Below are 21,046 nucleotides of genomic sequence, written 5' to 3' on the forward strand. Positions count from 1 at the left end.
AATTATTTTAGTTTGATTTATTGAAATAATTATAGTTATTAATATAAGAATATTTAATAATAATAAGTTAAAGTAATTATTTTTTTTTGATATTTTATTGATTAACCAAATAAAGTAAAAAAATAAAAATAATTAATAGAATAGATAAATTTAATGAAATTATTTGTTTTAATATTAAAATATTTATTGTTATAAAGATAATATAAAATATTAAATATATTAATTGTTTTAATGGTGAAATAAAAATACTTAAGTAGAAATAATTTATAATTAATATTAAATTAATATTAAGATTTATGGATATAAAAAAATTAATATTAGAAGAGTTTTCATTTCTATATATATATGTCGGATTAAGATTGGAATTTTGGGCGCGTAACAACTCTTCGCGTGGATTAGCCATCGTTTCACAAAGCCGAGATTATATTTACACGTATATACAAGACTATCACAAAACTTAACAAATAATAAGTCTAATGAACAATAAGTTTGATAAACGATGAAGTTAGTGAATAATAAATTGTACGAATAATTAAGTTTAACAGATAATAAGACTAATGAATAATAAGTTTAACGAATAGTAAGTTTAATGAATAATATGATTTACGAACAATAAATTTAACGAACACTATTAACAATGTTTTTGGGTTCAGACGAATCCACGGTCAACGGGATAACTCTTTACTAAGCGTAAACTAATCTTAGGCGCAAAATACGATTGTTGAAAATGCTCGATGTGTCACTCACCAAGGCAATCGCACGAATCCCAGCCACGTGGAGATTTTTCTCGCTGTACGATTGCATTTTGTTTTCTATACTCGTTTGGAAGCATCGAGAAGGTTCTAAACGCCTGTTGGTAGGCAGCCTCTGCCTGAAGTTTGATACGCACTCGTTGGAAGCATCGAAAAAGTTCCAAACGCCGTTGCTAGGTAGTTTCTGCTTGGAGTTTGATTATTAATACAATGTATGTCCCATTGTATCGGCACCTCCGAGGCAACATCATACGTGGCTAGGCCCACTTCCGAGGCCGCATGCCGCCACAACCACATTTCTCGGAAAACCCATACAACCGCTCCAGACCTCCGTTAGGCAAAACGTCTATCCCGTGACCAATTGTCACCTCGGGCCCAATCTCGCTATCACAAATCTCGAACAATTACAGCTATGATAAAATCTAGGCTAGAGTACTAGAGGATGTTCCCAGAATTTTCAAGGAAAGGCTTCGGCTTTCCTTTCATCTCCGACACATATATATAAATAAATGTAGATTTGTTATATCAATTAATTTTTAAATTTTTAATTTACAAAATTAATGTTTTTTAAAACTATATAACAAGTTAATTTTTATAATACAAAAAGTAGTTTAAATTAAAATAATAATTTTAGGATAACTAATTTGGGATAACTATAATAATAAATTGAAATAACTAGTCGAGTGGCTATGATTTAGATTAAAGATTAGAAGTGTTGAATTTTCCACGAGTAAGTTTAGAAAACACTTGGTTTATTTCTGTTTCAACGGACAGTGACGGAGAGTCGTCACTTATTGTATTGTGAACTTCACTGAGAACTAGACACATGCCTGCACATTTCGGCAGTCGAAAGGAAACTGACGTAACCTTTAATGTTGCAACTTTTTACGTACTTGAATAAATCTCGTACAAAAGGAGAGAAGAACGAATTTTTTACAAATATCGTCATTTACATTTTTTATACACTATTATTTATTTTATTTTTTATTTATTTATTATTGTTACATTTCATATACCCATTTTTTGCTAATTAAAACAATTCCATTCTCGAAAAATGTCAAGATTATTTTAATTCATTTTGTGTAAGCGAATATTTTCAGTTACGTCGCAAATATTATAAAAACATTAATTTAATCTCTTCAGACACGACCTTTTTCGGAGGGTTTTGTAAAAAAGGCATAATATATTCTACTTTGAGATCAGTTTTACTAAAAATAAAAAAGGTACATTTATCATTTGGGTAATTAATAACTTATTGAAGTAGTATAATGATGCTGGATGTAAAGAGATCAGTTTGCAAGTAATGTACAAAATCTATAGATTTAAAAATATTGTAATTAAATGCATATAAAATAACAACTATGTATATAAATTTAATTATCCTTTTCATACTTCGTACAAATTTTCTCTTCAATTTTAGGATTAATGAAAGCAAGACAAGACTTAAGAGAATTGAAGAATTTTGTAACATTAATATAAACGAATATGAAACGTATAATTGAATTTAAATATGAAGATCGCTTTGTCTGTCTTCTAATACAATTTTACCTTTCTAATTAATTTTCTCTCTTTGAATTTTTAAAATTTTCTCCTCAGTATAACTTTCAAATCATATACTCAAGTACATATACTATACATATAATAATACTCGATAATATTTCTCTAATTCTCTCTTGAATTAGCTAATTTTCTATACTTAGAATGCGTGCTATAGAGCTGTACATAATTCATCTTCAATTCTTCGTACAGGATAAGCAATGCCCCTAAATAATTGAGAAATTCGGAATTAAACTGACGCAGAAAATTTTGAAAAAAATTAAGATATATATACTTTTAAATATTACGAAAATTCTTCTGAATTACAATATTAGACGTATAATATTCACAATATTATAACAAATATTTTTTTTTTATTTATTTATTAAAATTACAATCAATTCTCGCGTTGAGAATTTTCAGTAACTTTTCTGGCGTGGCGCAGTGACATGGCTGATTCGTGGCGCAGTGACATGGCTGTTCAGTAACTTTTCTGGCGTGGCGCAGTGACATGGCTGATTATTTATAATAAGTTAATACTTATTATAGATAAGTATAATTTATAAGTAAGTGTTATAAATAAGTAAATATCACTTAATTTAGATAGCTAATTGAATCTAGCGTTTAGGTCTAGCGGGTAGTGCCTCTTCAGCCTGCGAATCTGGTCCGTCGTATCAAGTAGTCCAGTGAGTAGTCCAGGGGGTTTCGGTGTTTGTTGACTCTTTTGCTATATCTGTCGCTATATTTTGCTATTTCCTTTTTGACTGTGGGTATCTTGAGGTCGCGGTGTATTGTTTCATTGGTTACATACCAAGGTCCATCAATTAGGGATCTTAGCGTTTGAGTGTTGGAGCGTTGGAGTGTTGGAGCGTTGGAGTGTTTCAATGTTGGAGTTACTTGCTGTTCCTCATAGTTGGATTCCGTAATAACAAACATTTAACAATTTTTTAATCTTTCTATCGCGAACGTTAGCGGCACGATTTGTATTAGATTATTTAAGTTGTTCCCCTTTAACCTTTCAGCTTTTACCGAGAGAAATCCTCATTGTAATAATATTTTAACTAACCACATTGCGTAATATAGAGGATGTTGAAAATAAATGTTACTATATAACAATTGAAAACCGAAGGACAAACAAATGATACGCTATTTAAAAAATAATGAAAACGCTTTATCGCATCCTGCTTAAAATTTGTTCTATCTTACATTTTTATTTAGAAAATGAGTCATGTTTCAATAAAATAATAGTACAACCTGCCATAACAATCATCCGCTCTATCATTCCTACATATATCGTGTATATATACAAGGTGGTTGGTAACTAGTGGTACAAGCGGTGATTCTACGCGAAAAAAGAAGTCGAAAATATAGAACAAAAATTTTTCGTTCGAGGCTTTGTTTTCGAGAAAATCGACTTTGAATTTTCGCTCGGTACGCGTGCACTTATCACGTCTCGTTATAACGGATCTCACTGTAGATCGTTGTCTCGATGGAAAAATTAAAAAAAAAGAAATTTTTATTCTATATTTTCGACTTCTTTTTTCGCATAGAATCGCCCCCTTTCCGCGTGTACCACCAGTTACCAACCACCCTGTATATAGGTACATTGCATATTATGAAATTTATATAAATGTTTCGATCATAATGTAATTGATAAATCAAGGAAAGTAATTAAGGAGCTCAGGGGGAAAGTAGTACAAGCGACAAAATCTTTAATCTAAAGGAACTGTGCATAAAATTGCGTTCTAATGTAAAAATTAACTAAATGTCATAATTATAGCTGTCTAAAAAATCTATGCTTCTAAATATTATACAGTACTGTAAAATGCGAAACCATAACGACTATGTAAGTGATTGTAAGAATTCATAATACAATTTTCTAGATATGTATGTATTTTTGGAAAAAAATACATTTATACTATTCAACAATGTGGACTTCGATAAACAAAAATTTATAATAACCAGTTTCCATTTTTTAAAGAAAGAGGATAAAGCGATTAAAATATTATCGTAAATATAAACTGTTCCATAAAGTTTTGACCAATTCGCGAATGGACTCGCTTTTTTAATCTGTAATTAATCTTATACGGATAATACGCGATAAATCGTTTTTGCCGTAACACGTTCCGCTCACATGGGGTTGTTTTATTATCTTGTCCCCGTGGTGTTTTGCATTTCCATAAAACGTATCCCATTTCGCCTGCTATAGCCTGTGGAAACGTGAAAAAACACTCGTTCGATAAATGTATCATCGAATATCCAATTAAGACAAAATTCATTACTGAGATAGTGGAATTCTCAACCATTCCTGTTGATCCGTAATATTTTTCTGTTTCAGTTGTGTGCGGCGTCGGGGTGGATGTGGCGTACCGTCAGCACGTCATGGGGTTTTACGTTACGTGAGGATAATTCAACATGCGTATACCGTAATTCAACTCAATTATCAGATTTCGAGGACCAAGTATCGAGAAAGAGAGAGAAAGAGACAGAAAGATTTCTTATTCAATTTGTTTCATTATTTACAACATTCTTTATTATGGTGAAAAATTTACGATTAATATAAATTCTTTTCATAATCGAAAAATATAGAAAAATATAGAAAAATATAGAAAAGATCTATTAACCTTTGCCTTACGAAGTTCCAATAGTGCAAGCCATAAGCAACAACATAGTCGCTCACACGTCGAGTCATTTCACGGTTTGGCTAAGCGCTCGAAGTTGTGCAAATCGCACATATCTTTTGATATACAGGGTGGTTGGTAATTGCTGGTACAAGCGGAAAGAGGGTGATTCTACGCGAAAAAAGAAGTCGAAAATATAGAATAAAAATTTTTTTAATTTCTTTTTTTTAATTTTCCCATCGAGACAACGATCTACAGTGAAATCCGTTATAACGAGACGTGATAAAGTGCACGCGTACCGAGCGAAAATTCAAAGTCGATTTTCTCGAAAACAAAGCCTCGAACGAAAAATTTTTGTTCTATATTTTCGACTTCTTTTTTCGCGTAGTATCGCCCCCTTTCTGCTTGTACCACCAGTTACCAAGCACCCTGGTGTATAAATGTATGTGTAAGGTACAACTAATTTTATTTTGTAAGATGTTTGATAGATAGTTACTAGCAATTGATCCTTGAATAAAAAGATTTATTATCTCGAAGTGAATAATAAATCAATAACATCAACGTACCATGTCTCTCACACGATACTGTAGGTTAAGGGGTTAAGTGTTTCAACAATGTTTGAATAAATTTGTATAAAAGTTAAAAGCTAATATTTATTTCAGTAAAATAATTTACACAATTAATTTCTCATTTGTTTAGTATATTTATGATACGATAAAATAAGGCAGTAGCAAAGATAAAAATGATTGATGAAATGATGATGATGATTTTTATTAGAAAATGATTCTAAAATTATGTTTTGTGATACTGTTTTGAATAAAACTACATTTTCTACTTGTGATACAATTAAATATGTTTTAGTGATATTGCATTCAGTGTTATAAGTTTTAGTTTGAATACAAATAAATTTTAATAGAAATATTTAAATACAGATTACAGCAGTTGCATTTTAATGTTTGCATTTTAACGTTGCAATTTTGTATTTAATCGTTTGAATTTTGAGTAACGACTAAAGATTAGTAATAATTTAGATAGAATTTTAACAGGAAATAATAATGGCTTTGTTATCAAAGAAATTGCTCTTATTACTTGTTTTCAAATTTAGAGTCAGAAGAGTCATTATGCATATTCCGTACAAATTATATCGATGAACAATTTTTATATGAACTGAAATTTGAGAAAAACTTGGATATTAATTTTCTGGAAGAAGTGTCTCTCGAAAGAAAGCTGAAAAAGGATAAAAAATAATAAAAATAATAAAGGTCTAAGAAAAGAAAGTAAGAGAAAACCAGTCTTCTTTAATCTTTTGACATCATAATTTTTACTTTCATTATTTTTAAAAGAAATCCTTATTTACTATTTATGAATTATTCCATATCCAGTTATACATATATTACAACTTATGCTGAGAATTTAAATTAAAACTCACAATAATGATTTGATACATACAAATTTTTAATTTATTTGAGGTGAATAACGTGTAGGGTTGTTTGATAAAGAAACTAGTGGATGAATTTGTAATAACAAGATATATTGAAACAAGTATGTATATGTATAGAGATAATGTATGGCGATTTTGATCATCGTATTAGTACAAAAAGTTAATCTTCTTGTGTAACTCTAGCTGAACATTACAAGAAACAGCAATAACAATCTAAAGTTGTAACCCAAAACAACGTTAGTATTAAACGATTCATTCGATTTAAATTTTCTATGTATTTTATACTTATAACATTTTACATTTGAGAAACTTTAATATCTTTATTTAACTTCATATCAATGCGTTTGATCGACAACTTATTTTCGAAAGTAATATAATTATGTCATATCCAATAGAATGCGTTTTCATTTTGTTTGATTCTTTCCTCCGTAATACGATAGATTGGTAGAGAAATTGGTACACAGATAGAACAACACTCGAGTAACGACTTCGAGTGTCAGTTTTCCACTATCTTCTTAGACCATTGCCCGTATCCACCCTACAAAGTCGTAGAATTAATTCAAAAGTAATCTGTACGCGGTCGAACTCGAACGAGATGTATCGAGACGAGTTGGCTCTAGCCGGAGCTAATTGCACGTACCAAGACAGACTATTCGGGAAGTTTTAACCCTTTCGCTACTACGGGCGACTACAGTCGCTTTCCGTAAAATGTCACTGACATACTACGGGCGACTACAGTCGCTCTGCATAAGATGCCACTGACGTATTACGGGCGACTATAGTCGCTCTGCGTAAGATGCTGCCTATTGTACATACGACGAGTATTGTACATCCTCAGGTCTTTTATTAATAATAAAATGGTGTAACAAGAGGGCAGTGTATATGTTGTTCTCTTTCCACAATGAAGAATTGGTTGACACGAAACGTCATCATCGCACACAAAAAATTATTAAAAAAACTGAAGTGTGTTGTCGATTATAATCGATTGATGGAAACTGTGGAGCGAATCGCGATGTTGGCCTATGTGTAACACCATATTTCGAAAAATACCACACGCAATACTATTATTAAAAGCTATTCGTATCATACAATTACATTATATTATATCATATTATCATATTCTGTAATGTTATTTGTTTCCAAATATTAATTAAAAGTGAATGTGTTAAGAAGTTATAAATACTCTGTTTTGAAGAAAGCTTTTTTCTTCGAAAACACCGTCAGAGAGCAGTAAACGTGGCCGCTGAGATCTTTCTCGCGCACCGTGCACTGTTTTGGCGCGGCGGTTCGTTCAGCGGAAATGCCGCGACGGAGATGCCGCCCGTGGTGAAAGGGATATTAGTGAAATTGTTATAAAATCTGGCTTGTAGAATTTTGTTGCGAAATGTTTTTACAATTTTACAAACTTCAAGTTACATCACTAATATTACTGCACTTTACAAATGTCTATAGCAAAACGATAAGGGGTGTATTGAAGATTTTAAGATCACTTTTGTAGCAATTCCAACAGTCAAAGAGGAAATCGCTAGATATGCAAAAAAGTATAAAGAAAGACTTGTAACACACCCAAACCAGCTGTTTGTTGAAACGAATAAAACCGTAATAGAAAGGAGACTGAAGAAGAATAGAAATAAAATAAGCAAGAACACAATAGAAATAAAATAAATTGGAAGATGGTGTTACGTTTTGTTTGGCTCGTTTTGGTTGTGTTGCCGTTAATTTTTGAATTCAGATTAAATTGTAGCGTCCTCTGTTGTTTAATGCGATTGGCAATTAAACTCCACGTTTCGGCTAACCTGCTACGCGCAGGAGTACTGGCACCGGAGAGGATCAAAGTTGGTGAAAATAAATGTTCGCTTAATCCTATTATATTATTAGACAAATATTCTTCACAAAAAAATGTTTATTCGTATTCTAATTGGATATTGACAGAATTGTCGTTGAAATTTCAAATACTCGAAGTTACAATCGTTCGCAATACGTTTTCACTCTTATTAATTACAAGATTTTAATTTGATAGATTTTCAATAATTTACAAATTGACAAATACAAACCAACAAGACTAACAAGAACTGGGAACGAATGAAACAAAGAACTAAAAGCTAAAGAACTAAAGGACTAAAGAACTTAAGAATTGAGAGCAAAAACTAAGAGCTAAAGGAACTAAGAGCTGAAAAGCTAAGGAACTAAAGGATTGAAAGGCAAAAGAACTGAGAAATTAAGAGCTAAAGGAATTGAGAACTAATCGCTATGAGCAAAGAAATTACTTGCCAAGAAATGAGGAACTGATCGCTAAGAACCAAGGAATTAATCACCAAGAACTGAGGAACTAATCACACAAAACTGAGGAATCAACTACTTTGAACTAAGGAATTATTTTTCTATCTTCTATGTCGCTACGCTTATTTATATTTAGGTCTACCGTGGAGGGGTCGTCATGTGACGGATTATTCCGTGGGGGTTGTGAGGCTCGAATTTGGTTTCTATACAAATTGTTAAAATTTATTTAAATTTCAAATTGGAGCGCTCACTCGCGCTATTGGTAGTTTTAGTCTACGTTAAGGCGCGTGCGCAGCGCGGGATGTGACACTATACACCACGTGCTAGCTCCATATCTAGTTAAAACAATATGACATTTACAATTAAACTTTCATACACAATTAAGTGGTTATCGCTGGACGCGCGTAAGTGCAATGTTTTGAGCAGCGAATGAGTCAACGGAAGATTCGAATCGGGAGTGACTTACATTGTTGCGTCAACGTTGTTTTGGTTTGCTAGGTTCAAAAGTAAACAAACTCGGACAAAATATTATCGCCATTATTTGTAATCGTCAACTGGAGTTACATTCGAACATTTTATAATACCTATCGGTCGATACAAACAGACGAACGTGCTCTCTAGGAAAATCAGCATAGCGAATCAGTATAGCGAGTCAGTATACCGAGTCAGTATAGCGAGTCAGTATAGCGAGCCAGTATAGCGAGCCAGTATAGCGAGTCAGTATAGCGAGTCAGTATAGCGAGTCAGTATAGCGAGTCAGTATAGCGAGTCAGTATAGCGAGTCAGTATAGCGAGTCAGTATAGCGAGTCAGTATAGCGAGTCAGTATAGCGAGTCAGTATAGCGAGTCAGTATAGCGAGTCAGTATAGCGAGTCAGTATAGCGAGTCAGTATAGCGAGTCAGTATAGCGAGTCAGTATAGCGAGTCAGTATAGCGAGTCAGTATAGCGAGTCAGTATAGCGAGTCAGTATAGCGAGTCAGTATAGCGAGTCAGTATACCGAGTCAGTATAGCGAGCCAGTATAGCGAGCCAGTATAGCGAGCCAGTATAGCGAATCATTATAGCGAGTCGGTATAGCGAGTCGGTATAGCGAGTCAGTATAGCGAATCTTTATAGCGAGTCATGCGGTCGAATAGCGAGCGAGAGTTGAACAGTAGCATTAAGCGAGCGACGATAACGATCGGCAAACATTATCTCTGTACTTGTATTAAAAATGATTTTAATATACGTTGACTATTACAATCTTATCACTCGTCGCTTTAAGAAACAAACACGTATAATAATCCACCTCGCTTTTATACAGACCTATACATTTTGTATACGCCCATTGATCCATCCTTTTATTTTTTATAAAAACAATATTAAAACATATAAGTCGGAGGCTAACTAATTTAGAAAATGTTTTTGCTTCATATCAATGATAAAATATTTTTGAATATTCCAAGTAGAGCTTTTTACAATTACAAAATCGATCTATAATAGCTTATTACCAACTCAGTTGAAACCGTAGGTTGAATTTTATAATCGTTAGAAATGATCGGTTTATTTAAAAAATTTTTGCAGTGTTTGATTAAAATGTTTTCAATTATCCATTGTAGAGGATAATATCGCGAATTTCGTGTAGTTGACTTACCAGAGAAACTAAAAATCTACAAAATTACTTTGTCACAAAATTACTTATATTTACATATCAATACAATTATTATTAATGTATTTCTAAAAAGAATTACAAAACTTAAAGCACTTAACTCACAAAAAATTTTGGCATAGAACTACATCAGAAATTGCAATTTAATTTTTTCAGCTCCGATAAGATACCAGAACATTATTGATGTCTACGTAGGGCTTACAAGATATCAACATAATGTTATGCTTATTATTTCTATAATATCATTTACATAAAACAGGTATATGTAATATTTGTAATATTGCACTTTATATTTTTATTTTATTTCATAATCAAAACCAAAAAAATTCGTAAAGTTAATGTTTCTACGTATGCTGACTTTTCTAACTGATTGCGTGTACATATGTAATTAATTAACAATATATAATAATACTATATAATAATAATAACAACATATAATAATACTAGCACTGAAATCTTGTAACCTGTAACTTATAAAATGCCGAGAATATTAATTCGATTGGGCAAGAGAATGCTAATAATTCTACAATCCTATAATTTCATTTTCGGCAAATTTTCGATGTTGGCGATCAAAGAAAGTAGAAAGTAAGAGAAAGAGGAACGCGATAGAACTCCAACTTTATAAAGTTCGAGATTCTTTCGTTAAACGCTAAACCTTGACACTAGAAAAAATTAAGACCAAAAAGGCAATCTAGCTAGAATATTTTTAATTTTTTTTGGAACGCAGCCGGCCAGTCGTGAATCGAATCCACAAAAAATCTAATTTCGATGCTGGGATTAAATTAGCGACAAGCGGAAGCTTTCGCCAACGGAAACCGCTCGAATGAGGTTATCGGCGACGATTACCGAAATTTCCCGATATCCCGTACAGACTGGCGTTTTTCCGCTCGCGTCACCGTGACATCGATCGTAAAGAGCATCTTCCATAGTCGTGGGTCAGCATGCGGAAAAACACGCACGCAGATCACTGAAGCGCGCCGCGAAGCTTATTTTCCAGAGAGAAATGGCCTGTATCTGTAGTTTACCGTTCTACCGGCATTATTTTTACGGTGAAACGTATCGTACACGTGCACAGAGAATATCATGCGAGGGAAGAAATTGAGAAAAATGTTTTACATTTTCAACGTTATTGCATTACTTTCGGACCAGGAAATCGGTGCTCCTCGTGTAACGTAGTTGAATACCTCTATAGGAATTTGGAACTTGATGCTTCCTTTCTGACGATCACAGCTTTCGTTCGACGATCATATTTTGCCATGTAATATTAAATAGGATCGTTCGTGGATCTTCCTTTTGAATTACAGTTTGGTTTTAGTTACGGAATATTTTATTCGCCAAAATTAGATGCAAACTACATAGCACATTCACATTCACATTCACATTTTTATTTTTTCTCAGGGCGGCAGTTTTAGAGTCCAGTACGTTTTCAATTAATTTTATGTTACCAAAATTGTAATTTTATTAGATTTCGGAGGAAAACATGTATTGTCCCAACCTATTTATAATTTTAAGAATCTTATTCGTCGTAATATTAAAATATTGAAAATTATACTATATTGAAGAAAATATTATTTATTTTAACAATTATATCTTTGGTATACACCGAGTAGGTTTTTCTCATTTTTAACTATTTTGTATTTAAATATTCATTCTTAATCATAAAATGACATTAAAATAAAGAAACTAGAAAATCTGTATTTATCATGTACTTTCACATTATAAATTTTGTATATTAAAGTTTATTAACGAAAGATTAATAGGTACTTTTTTCAATTATTATTAACAATTATAATTATAGTGTCATATCAATCAATTTGTAAGAAATGCTTTATATTACAAATATAATTTATATTTTGTTTCCTTTATGAATTTTAACAAATCTTGTATCCCTTTAAGTTGTCTTTAAGAGAAAGCTTTAGTTTACATCTATGATGGAATATTTAAATTAAATTATAATTTGAGCAGCTTCACATTAACAATAAATAGTCTGTTATCATATAGAGACTTGGTATTTTTCTAATAATTTCTTCAACTTACAATTTCTGGAAAAATATTTTGTAATTGTGTCAGTATATAAACAACAAGAAACTAAAATATTCCATCAACTCAATTTTATCTTGGCAAGATGATGCTTATCGAAAAGTTAGAGAGAGTAAACAAGATTCGCGCGAATCAGCTCTTCTTGATAAAGATAATGTTGTTATTTCTATACTCGGAGGTAGGATCACAATAGTTATTATTTTATTGAATGGATAAATCTATCACACCGTTGTGAGCCAGAGAAACCTTTATTGTACGCGCTTACAAATACTAGGGATAAAAACAAAAAAGCATCTTAAGCCTATCGATTGTAACTAGGGTTATCTTCTAGTTACTATTTCTTATAACTAACGCATCTGCATATAGATGGCGAGCATAAACTCACGTTATCATTTTCAACAGATAATCTGTTAACGTCAGATATTTTTATTTATTTCATAAAATAAATCTTCGGAAATTGCAGTTTCTATATTGCGAAAATACGTAAGTTTAATCTTATTCGGAATGAAAGTTTCGCGAAGGAGATAAAAACGTATCGCTGCAAAAGTGACGTAGCTCGAACGAGGTTATTTGAAAATTCTTTAAGAGTTTTTAGAATTCGCTGCAAGGAAAATTCTTTAGGGTTCTGTAAGGTTATAAACGGAAAATAGAAATTTTGAAAATAGATTCTGTTAAAATAAAATTTGTTTTATGAGCATTATTTTATTATTATTTTTAAATTCAATAAGCAAAACAATATGTCGTTACGTGAAAAACAATTCTCAACTCTTTACGCATGTATTGTTTAATTCTGTCACTTTCTTTTTATTACTGATTTACTGATTTTTATTACTAATTCTGTATGCTTTGGTACAATTCACATACTGTTACTACAAATCAATCAAAGTGTCCACATAACTTCGATAAAAAATTGGTATTTTAAAACTTTCTTAACTTTTTAAAAATAGATTTTCCACTGAAAAAAATCTGGAAAAATTCTCAGATGTGTAATACTGGCTATAGTATTTCAGATGTTTTGCATAATTCTTTATAGGATATTACAACAGAAATCGAGCATTAACTGTAAATTATGTTTAGGCCAACAACTATCCTGATAATAGGGGGCAAAAACTTTGACAAAATGGTTTTTCTAGGAAACTCTTTCCCAATATGTATCACATGTTTAATTTGATTAAACGTTTTTATCATGTTTATTCGGCGATAGCCTTTAAAGATATTCGAACATGATTTTATATTTTTGGTATTTCTTTGAAATCGCCATTAATATGATAAGCTTTTTTCACGAATATGATGTAATTAGTCGACATTTGCATGTTGCAAATCCGAACACAAATGTTGGATATTTATTGGAGCAAGAGAGAATATGTGAAATTCGTATGGTCAATTCTTAGTTTTGTTACTGATACTTAACGTTTTCTATACATCAAGCGATAAAGCTAGGGCTATTTCTAATTGTTAATACCATAATTCACGTTATCATGTTGTTGTACAATTCATACATTGTTACTACAAACACACTGAAGTGTTCAGATACTTACGAAGTATGAATACACTCACATTTAACTTAACTATTTGCTGTCATGTTACTTAACGAACAAATCAAAAACTCAAAGAAGCGCTATCAATGAGTATGCGGTAAACAATCAATGTCGGAAAATACATCGAGGTAATCGAATCCAACGAGTCAAATCGAATCAAACGAACAAAGTTCGTTATTCTTTATTGTACGAATTTCATGAACTTATTACTAAATATGCCTACAGCGGGATTTAACGTGGGGAAAAGTCAATACAGAATCACAATTCTAAGTGTACTTACCGTAGTGCGTTTGACAAATTACAAATTCGCAGATATGCCTCATCGTTGCAGATTGCATTCCGTTAGTCTCTATGGAAATGCGTGTTTTCCATGCATATTGAGCACTGAAATATGATCGAATGGGTATGTTGCAAATTAAGAGCTGCACGCACGTCGAGTAAGAATTGAAAGAAAATTTGATTTTACGACCGTCGTGGTCGTATTATGATTTCCTGAATTCTCGTTAGATTTCTCTTTCTCTTTTCCTTTTCCCCTTTTGTTTGCCCTTTCAAAGTTGTTTGATTAAATTGCATATTTAAATTGTATATTTTTAGAATAATGTGTGAACATATCGTTTTAATATAATCAATATAAGATTATGCTGGATTCACTAACGAGTTTCTAACGAACCCTTTAAAAGTGAGCACGTCAAATACTATAGTTTATACATAAAAATTGTAGATATGGAAAAAGTGTATGCGCATTAATATTTTACTTTATCTTCTTAATGAATTTCATTAGATCCACGTAACTGTATTATTTTCCTTTCTTATTATCAAATTTGAAAGTAATTGATCTATTTATAATAATTTTTAATTTCTAGTTTTTGAATCAAATGGCATTTCAAAATACGTACAAAATATTTGCATAAATCATGCTTTTAAGTATTAATTTATATACCGGAACACTTGGAGTTTTTAGAATATTTGGAATGTTCAGAATTTATTTCAATAAGTGTATTTAGCCTTTTTATTTACATCCCCACATTATATTCTTGGACATTTCCAGAATGATTTTTGTATTTGCAGAAATAATGCATTTAAGAGTTAACCTAGATATTGAAATTTTACCATAATATGAAAATTTAGCCTTCTTTATTTTCTTACAGTATGTTCGTTGGTTTTTCTGAATAAAGACTGCGTGCTGGTGTAAGGAAAACTGGAAATATCAATTATAACGTAAAAGTATTTGAACAAATTAAAATAAACTTCCGCTTTCCATACCAACGCTTTTTATTAGGCTATTTTTGTTTAACTCGAACAACCGTCCTCGAATTAAACTCAAGTTTTAAATAACGTTTGTTTCATTCCCTTCCTCTAATTAAATATTCTCAGAAAGCACCTTTTGACAAACTAAATTATTTAAATGTCTACTTTTACTATATTCTTACATACAGAAGGAAAGGAAAATAAACGTAAGCTACTTCAAATTAAAACAAACAAATATTTTCTCTTAATTCTAGAAAACGCTTTCGTCATAATACAAGCTCAATTTTCATACTAGCAGATCTTGGACGAAACATTCACTTTCTTTTTCTCTCGTTGTGTCTAAAGTATAGGTCTGTTAGATGAGCCTTACCGAAGAGCCTATACTACAAGCTCAATTTTTTTCTTGTTATATATTTTATAAAATATTCTTTGCTATCAATGTACTTTTTCCGTTTTAAATTTTTGTAAAATTTTACTGAACTTTGATTTTCTTCTATCCATAATCGACGTTCATATCGAAGAAATTAAATTTGTGTTTCCAACATATTTTTAACATGTTTCTAATAAATATAAGTCGATCAATTAATTATACCCTTAATTATACATTTTTAATTTTATGCGACATTTGCCCGTATTAAAATTTTGAGTAACATTTGTGTAGGAATGTTTATTATAAATTAACAGAAAAGAGCAGTATGATAAACACAATATTGTAACACTCTCGCAAAATTGAATATAATATCGCACTTCACGAATTCGCTTAACACTATTTCTATGTCACAGCAACACGATGAACTTCTCTCGATCACGATTAATTCAACTCTGACAGTATTACCATTACTGTAACAAACCTTGGTAACGCTCACAACACTCCTTGACAACATTAACATATCTTAACAACGTTTATAAACAATCAGCCACGTCTTTCGTTAACGTCACACCATCCCACATTTGTAACGATTTATTATGGTTTACATGTAACATATGAAAATTCTATTTATAATAAAACTTAATATGTATGTCAACTTCTTCCTATTAACTTTTTATTAACTAAGTTATGGTTTCCATAGCTGAATAGTACTGAACAACAATTATGTATTTTAGAAACCTTAATGTATCATAATAATATATGTATAGCTGTTGGTAAACAAATAATCACATATTTATATGATACTTGTATTCATTCGTATTCACACATGCAACGAAGGGCAAACTTATGACAACTTTGGAATAATAACTTTCAAATCAAGCCTCTGGTGTTTTCGATGTTGGTTGATAAATAATTTTATACATAAACATCGATGTTTTGACACAAAGTGTAGTCTTTGAGATTATTTGCTATTTTGTTTACTGTGTTTACTGTGTATTAATCTAACACTAATTAAATCAATGTAACTTCGAAAATTCTGTAAATTGTAGTAATAAAATTAAAATTCAAATTTCTTTCAAAAACCAGTGTGGTGTTTGGCGGAGAATTAAACTTGAGCGAAGGCTCGTACAGACACGACCAATAGTCGAGTGACTACTCGGCACTCGACTGTTAAATGGTTTAGTGCGTAGAAAATGTCTGAATAGTATAGTTAAGCTTTCTAGATCTTTTTTTTTTTAATATTTATATTTATATTATAATATATAATATATATTATATATTATATTATAATATATTATAATATATAATATTTAATATTTAATATTTATTAAAATTACAATCAATTCTCGCGTTGAGAATTTTCAGTAATTTTTCTGGCGTGGCGCAGTAACATGGCTAATTATTTATGATAAGTTGATACTTATTATAGATAAGTATAATTTGTACGTAAGTATTGTAAATAAGTAAATGTTACTTAATTTAAATAACTAACTCTCGAGAGATTTTTCTTACATCTCATACCGAGACACGTATCTATCCTGAGATGCTCCTTATTTTATTATGTATTGTAAAATATATAACTGTATATACATAATTATACGAGAAAATCTCCAGCGCCCGTATAATAATATTAATTTTCATGAGAATATATTGAATCGCGTTTCATCCTATGTGAGTACACAATATTAATAATTCCCTTCGAGGTCGCAACTGATCGCAGTTAAAATTGGCATTTTTTAAAACTATAATATTTAGCGATTACAGGAATGCAAATCATTTTTCAAGCAATTTCAGACATTTTTGGAAATGAAACAAAATATTTTGTTTAATAATTGAATATAATATCGCACTTCACAAATTCGCTTAACACTATTTCTATGTCACAGCAACACGATGAACTTCTCTCGATCACGATTAATTCAACTCTGACGGCATTAACACGCTCATTTTTCCCTTAACAAACCTTGGTAACGCTCACAACATTCCTTGACAACATTAACATATCTTAACAACGTTTACAAACAATCAGCCACGTCTTTCGCTAACGTCACACCATCCCACATAAATATATGTCGGAGATGAAAGGAAAACCGGAGCCTTCCCTTTGCAATTTTGAGGAAGCCTTTTAATGCTTTAGCCTAGATTTTATCATAACTGTAATTAAGCAATTGTCATTTGTAACTGTTTGATATTTGTGAAAGCGAAAGTGGCTTCGAGGTGACAACTGGTCGCCGAACGTAGTCACGGTCACGGGATAAACGTTTTGCCTGACGAAGGTGTGGATCGGTTGTATCGTTCTCCCTAGAAATCACATAGAATTGTACTTTAGAGATGTCGATATAATGGGACACACGTTGTATTAGAAATCAATCTCCAGACAGAAACTGCCTAATAACGGCATTTGGATCTTTCTCGATGTTTCCAAAGAGTATACAACAAACTTTTGACAGAAATTGCCTAGCAACGACGATTGGAACCTTCTCGATGCCTCCAACGAGCATATAACAAACAAATGCAGTCGTATAGCGAAAAAGATTTTCATCAGATATTCATTCGTGTGATCGCCTTGGAAAGTGATACATCGAGCAATTTACCGAGTGTCTCAGCAATCGTACTTTTGTGTGTTTAAAATTATTCTACGCATAGTAAAGAGTTATCCCGTTGACCGTGGATTCGTTTGAACCCCGGAACATTGTTAATAGCGTTAATTAAATTCATTATTCGTAAAACCTATTAATTGTTAATCTCATTATTCGTTAAATTTATTATTTGTAAGACATATTATTCGTTCCTCTTATTATTCGTTAAACTTATTATTCTTTAATCTAATCATTAGTTAAACTTATCGTTTGTTAATCTTATCATTCATTAAATTCATTATTCATAATATTCTGTAAAATCTTGTATATTCGCGTAAATATAATCTCTGTTTCGTAAAACAATGGCTAATTCAAACGAAGAATCGTTACGCGCCTTAAATTCTAATGATAACCCGACATATATAAACGTGCTCTCTATCATAGCTTCTGCTATTGTATTGTAACACTATAAGAGTGAGATATTTACACCTTTATTTATTTCAATATATTTTTCTATTACAAATTCATCCACTCGTTCTTCTATCAGTCAATCTCAACAATTTTTAAAGAATCTTATATTTTATTTGCTACCTAATGGTTTTATATATTTTTCAAGAAATATCCACAAGTCTTGCGAAAACGTCTAATTTATCATGAATATCGTCACGTTGTTATTTTTCTTTTATCTTTGGTTGTATAACTCTATGAAACGAGTTTGAAATTTACGAGGAAAGATCGACTAGTCTGATTAACGCAGTTGCAAGCAATAAATCGCGTTTGGGGACGTTACATTTAATGTATGATACTGCTGTGATTGTTCGAACGGTGATGATCTTCGACCTTATGGCAATGCGATTGTGTTGATACGTTATTCGATGTGTTAACCTCAATTTTGAAAGAAAAATATATTGAAATTCATGTAACATATTTGAAAGATTTAAAGATTAAATTAAGTATAATGTAACCATAAAATAGACTTCTAATGTAAAGTTCGTATTGTATCAAAAGAAAACGTAAAGAGTAATAAAATGATTTAAAGAATTTTAGGGCAAATGGAAAAGTAACAATGCAAAACTACAATTTTAGAAATATAATAAAATATAATTCAATCTTTTATTTACATAGACGCAACGTAATCTATATAAAAAACAATATTGAAATTTTCTCGTATCATTTATCTTTTGACGGCTGAGTAGCTGATTTTCTTTTATTTAGCATACTTTAAAGGTCAAAGTTCAAAGAGGAAGCGAATTTTTCAAAAATTCTATCGATTAAGTATTGATAAATAATTCCACCAGTTAAGTTTTACCTTATCGTATTCCCCTAATTTATTTCCGACCGATTTTCACTTACGCTATATGTTCGATCATTTGCACTTTCGTTAAGGAAATTATAATGGTGGAAAAAGTATAATTTATAAAAATGTTCTAATAGTAAAAGGTTAAAATATTACAATGCAAATTTAATTAAAATTTGAAGTTATTTAATTATGAAGTAATCTCACTCTCGTTTATTGTATAATGAAAGTATGAGTGGGTAATTAAATAAAAAAGAAAAATTATTCAGTTAAGAATATCCAATTTGTACCTGTATGATTTATGGCAGAGATTATGTTTTCTTACTAAGGAAATAAATGCGTAGGTAGGACGGAAGATAGTGTTGCTTTTAATCTGCTACTGAATCTAAATCTTCTTTTTGATACTAATTTATTGCAAAGAATATAGCAAGTAAGTAATTGTGAGAAAACCAAGTTCATAGTAATTTTAGATCTAACATGAAATTATTTATTAATTTTCGTTATGATTTAAAAACAAATGATTAATAATAATATTTCCCTTCCTTTAATGTTATAAAAGTTAATTGCAGGATTTTTTGCAAGGCTGAAATGCACGAAAATTTTAATGTTGAAATTAATTCCTCTAAACAAAGTTATACATATACATTTTGGGGAAGAAGTGAAAATACAAATAAAAGAACAAGGCAAATACATTTTTCATCAAGACAAATCTATCTAGAAAAAGGACATTTTTATTAAAACGAAATTTTTAGTGAATACTTTAGTGATAAAGGTGCTTATTAAATATAGAAAGGAAAATTTTATACTCTTACGAACAAAACTTATTATTATATTCAAAAAGTCAAAATATCTTGAATTATGTATTTTTTATAAACTCGAGTTTGTTATGATACTTTTTTTTTATAAAATCGAATGACTTTTTTTTTCAGACATATTGCACCGGAAGTTACTGCTCATTCTGAATTATGAACTGTTAGGATTATTTATGCACACATGATTAGTTTTTATAGTCAATATATATGTCGGGTTAACATTAGAATTTAAGACGCGTAACGATTCTTCGTTTGAATTAGTCATCGTTTTACGAAACAGAGATTATATTTACGCGAATATACAAAATTTTATAAAATATTATGAATATTGAGTTTAATGAATGATAAGATTAACAAACGATAAGTTTAACTAATGATTAGATTAAAGAATAATAAATTTAACGAATAATGAATTTAATTAACGCTATTAACAATTATCCTGGGTTCAAACGAATCCACGGTCAACGGGATAACTCTTTACTATGCGTAGAATAATTTTAAACACAAAAAAGTACGATTGCTGAGACACTCGGTAAATTGCTCGATGTATCACTTTCCAAGGCGATCACACGAATGAATATTTGATGAAAATCTTTTTCGCTGTACGACTGCATTTGTTTGTTATATGCTCGCTGGAGGCATCGAGAAGGTTCCAATCGCCGTTGCTAGGCAGTTTCTGCCAAGAGTTTGTTGCATACTCTTTGGAAGCATCGAGAAAGATCCAAACGCCGTTGCTTAGGCAGTTTCTGTCTGGAGATTGATTCCTAATACAACGTGTGTTAGATTATATCGACATCTCTAAAGTAGAATTCTATGTGATTTCTGGGAGAACAATACAACCGATCCACACCTTCGTCAGGCAAAACGTTTATCCCGTGACCGTG

The 21,046-nt window shown here is 31.1% G+C and overlaps 1 protein-coding gene and 1 long non-coding RNA gene across 3 annotated transcripts in view; one reads left to right on the plus strand and one right to left on the minus strand.

Annotated features, from left to right (window-relative positions):
- The first annotated feature begins 4,604 nt into the window (after positions 1–4,604).
- LOC100741449 overlaps positions 4,605–21,046 on the plus strand; it is a 43,051-nt gene continuing 26,609 nt past the window's right edge. Inside the window, exon 1 of one of the 2 annotated variants that reach the window (XM_024372622.2) lies at positions 4,605–4,687. In XM_024372622.2, the coding sequence (XP_024228390.1) occupies positions 4,671–4,687 (17 nt within the window). In that variant the 5' untranslated portion in view covers positions 4,605–4,670. Of the gene's footprint in view, positions 4,715–21,046 lie in introns of both variants that reach the window. The other variant, XM_024372624.2, reaches the window with a different exon arrangement.
- On the minus strand, positions 6,644–7,123 carry LOC117152604. The gene is made up of 2 exons (XR_004463002.1): positions 6,991–7,123; positions 6,644–6,888 (listed from the first exon to the last, which is right to left on the minus strand). It is a non-coding gene; the product is annotated as an uncharacterized LOC117152604 (long non-coding RNA).

This window comes from Bombus impatiens, unplaced genomic scaffold (genome assembly GCF_000188095.3).
Source record: "Bombus impatiens unplaced genomic scaffold, BIMP_2.2 scf_0084, whole genome shotgun sequence".
In the NCBI taxonomy this organism is placed as follows: domain Eukaryota; kingdom Metazoa; phylum Arthropoda; class Insecta; order Hymenoptera; family Apidae; genus Bombus; species Bombus impatiens.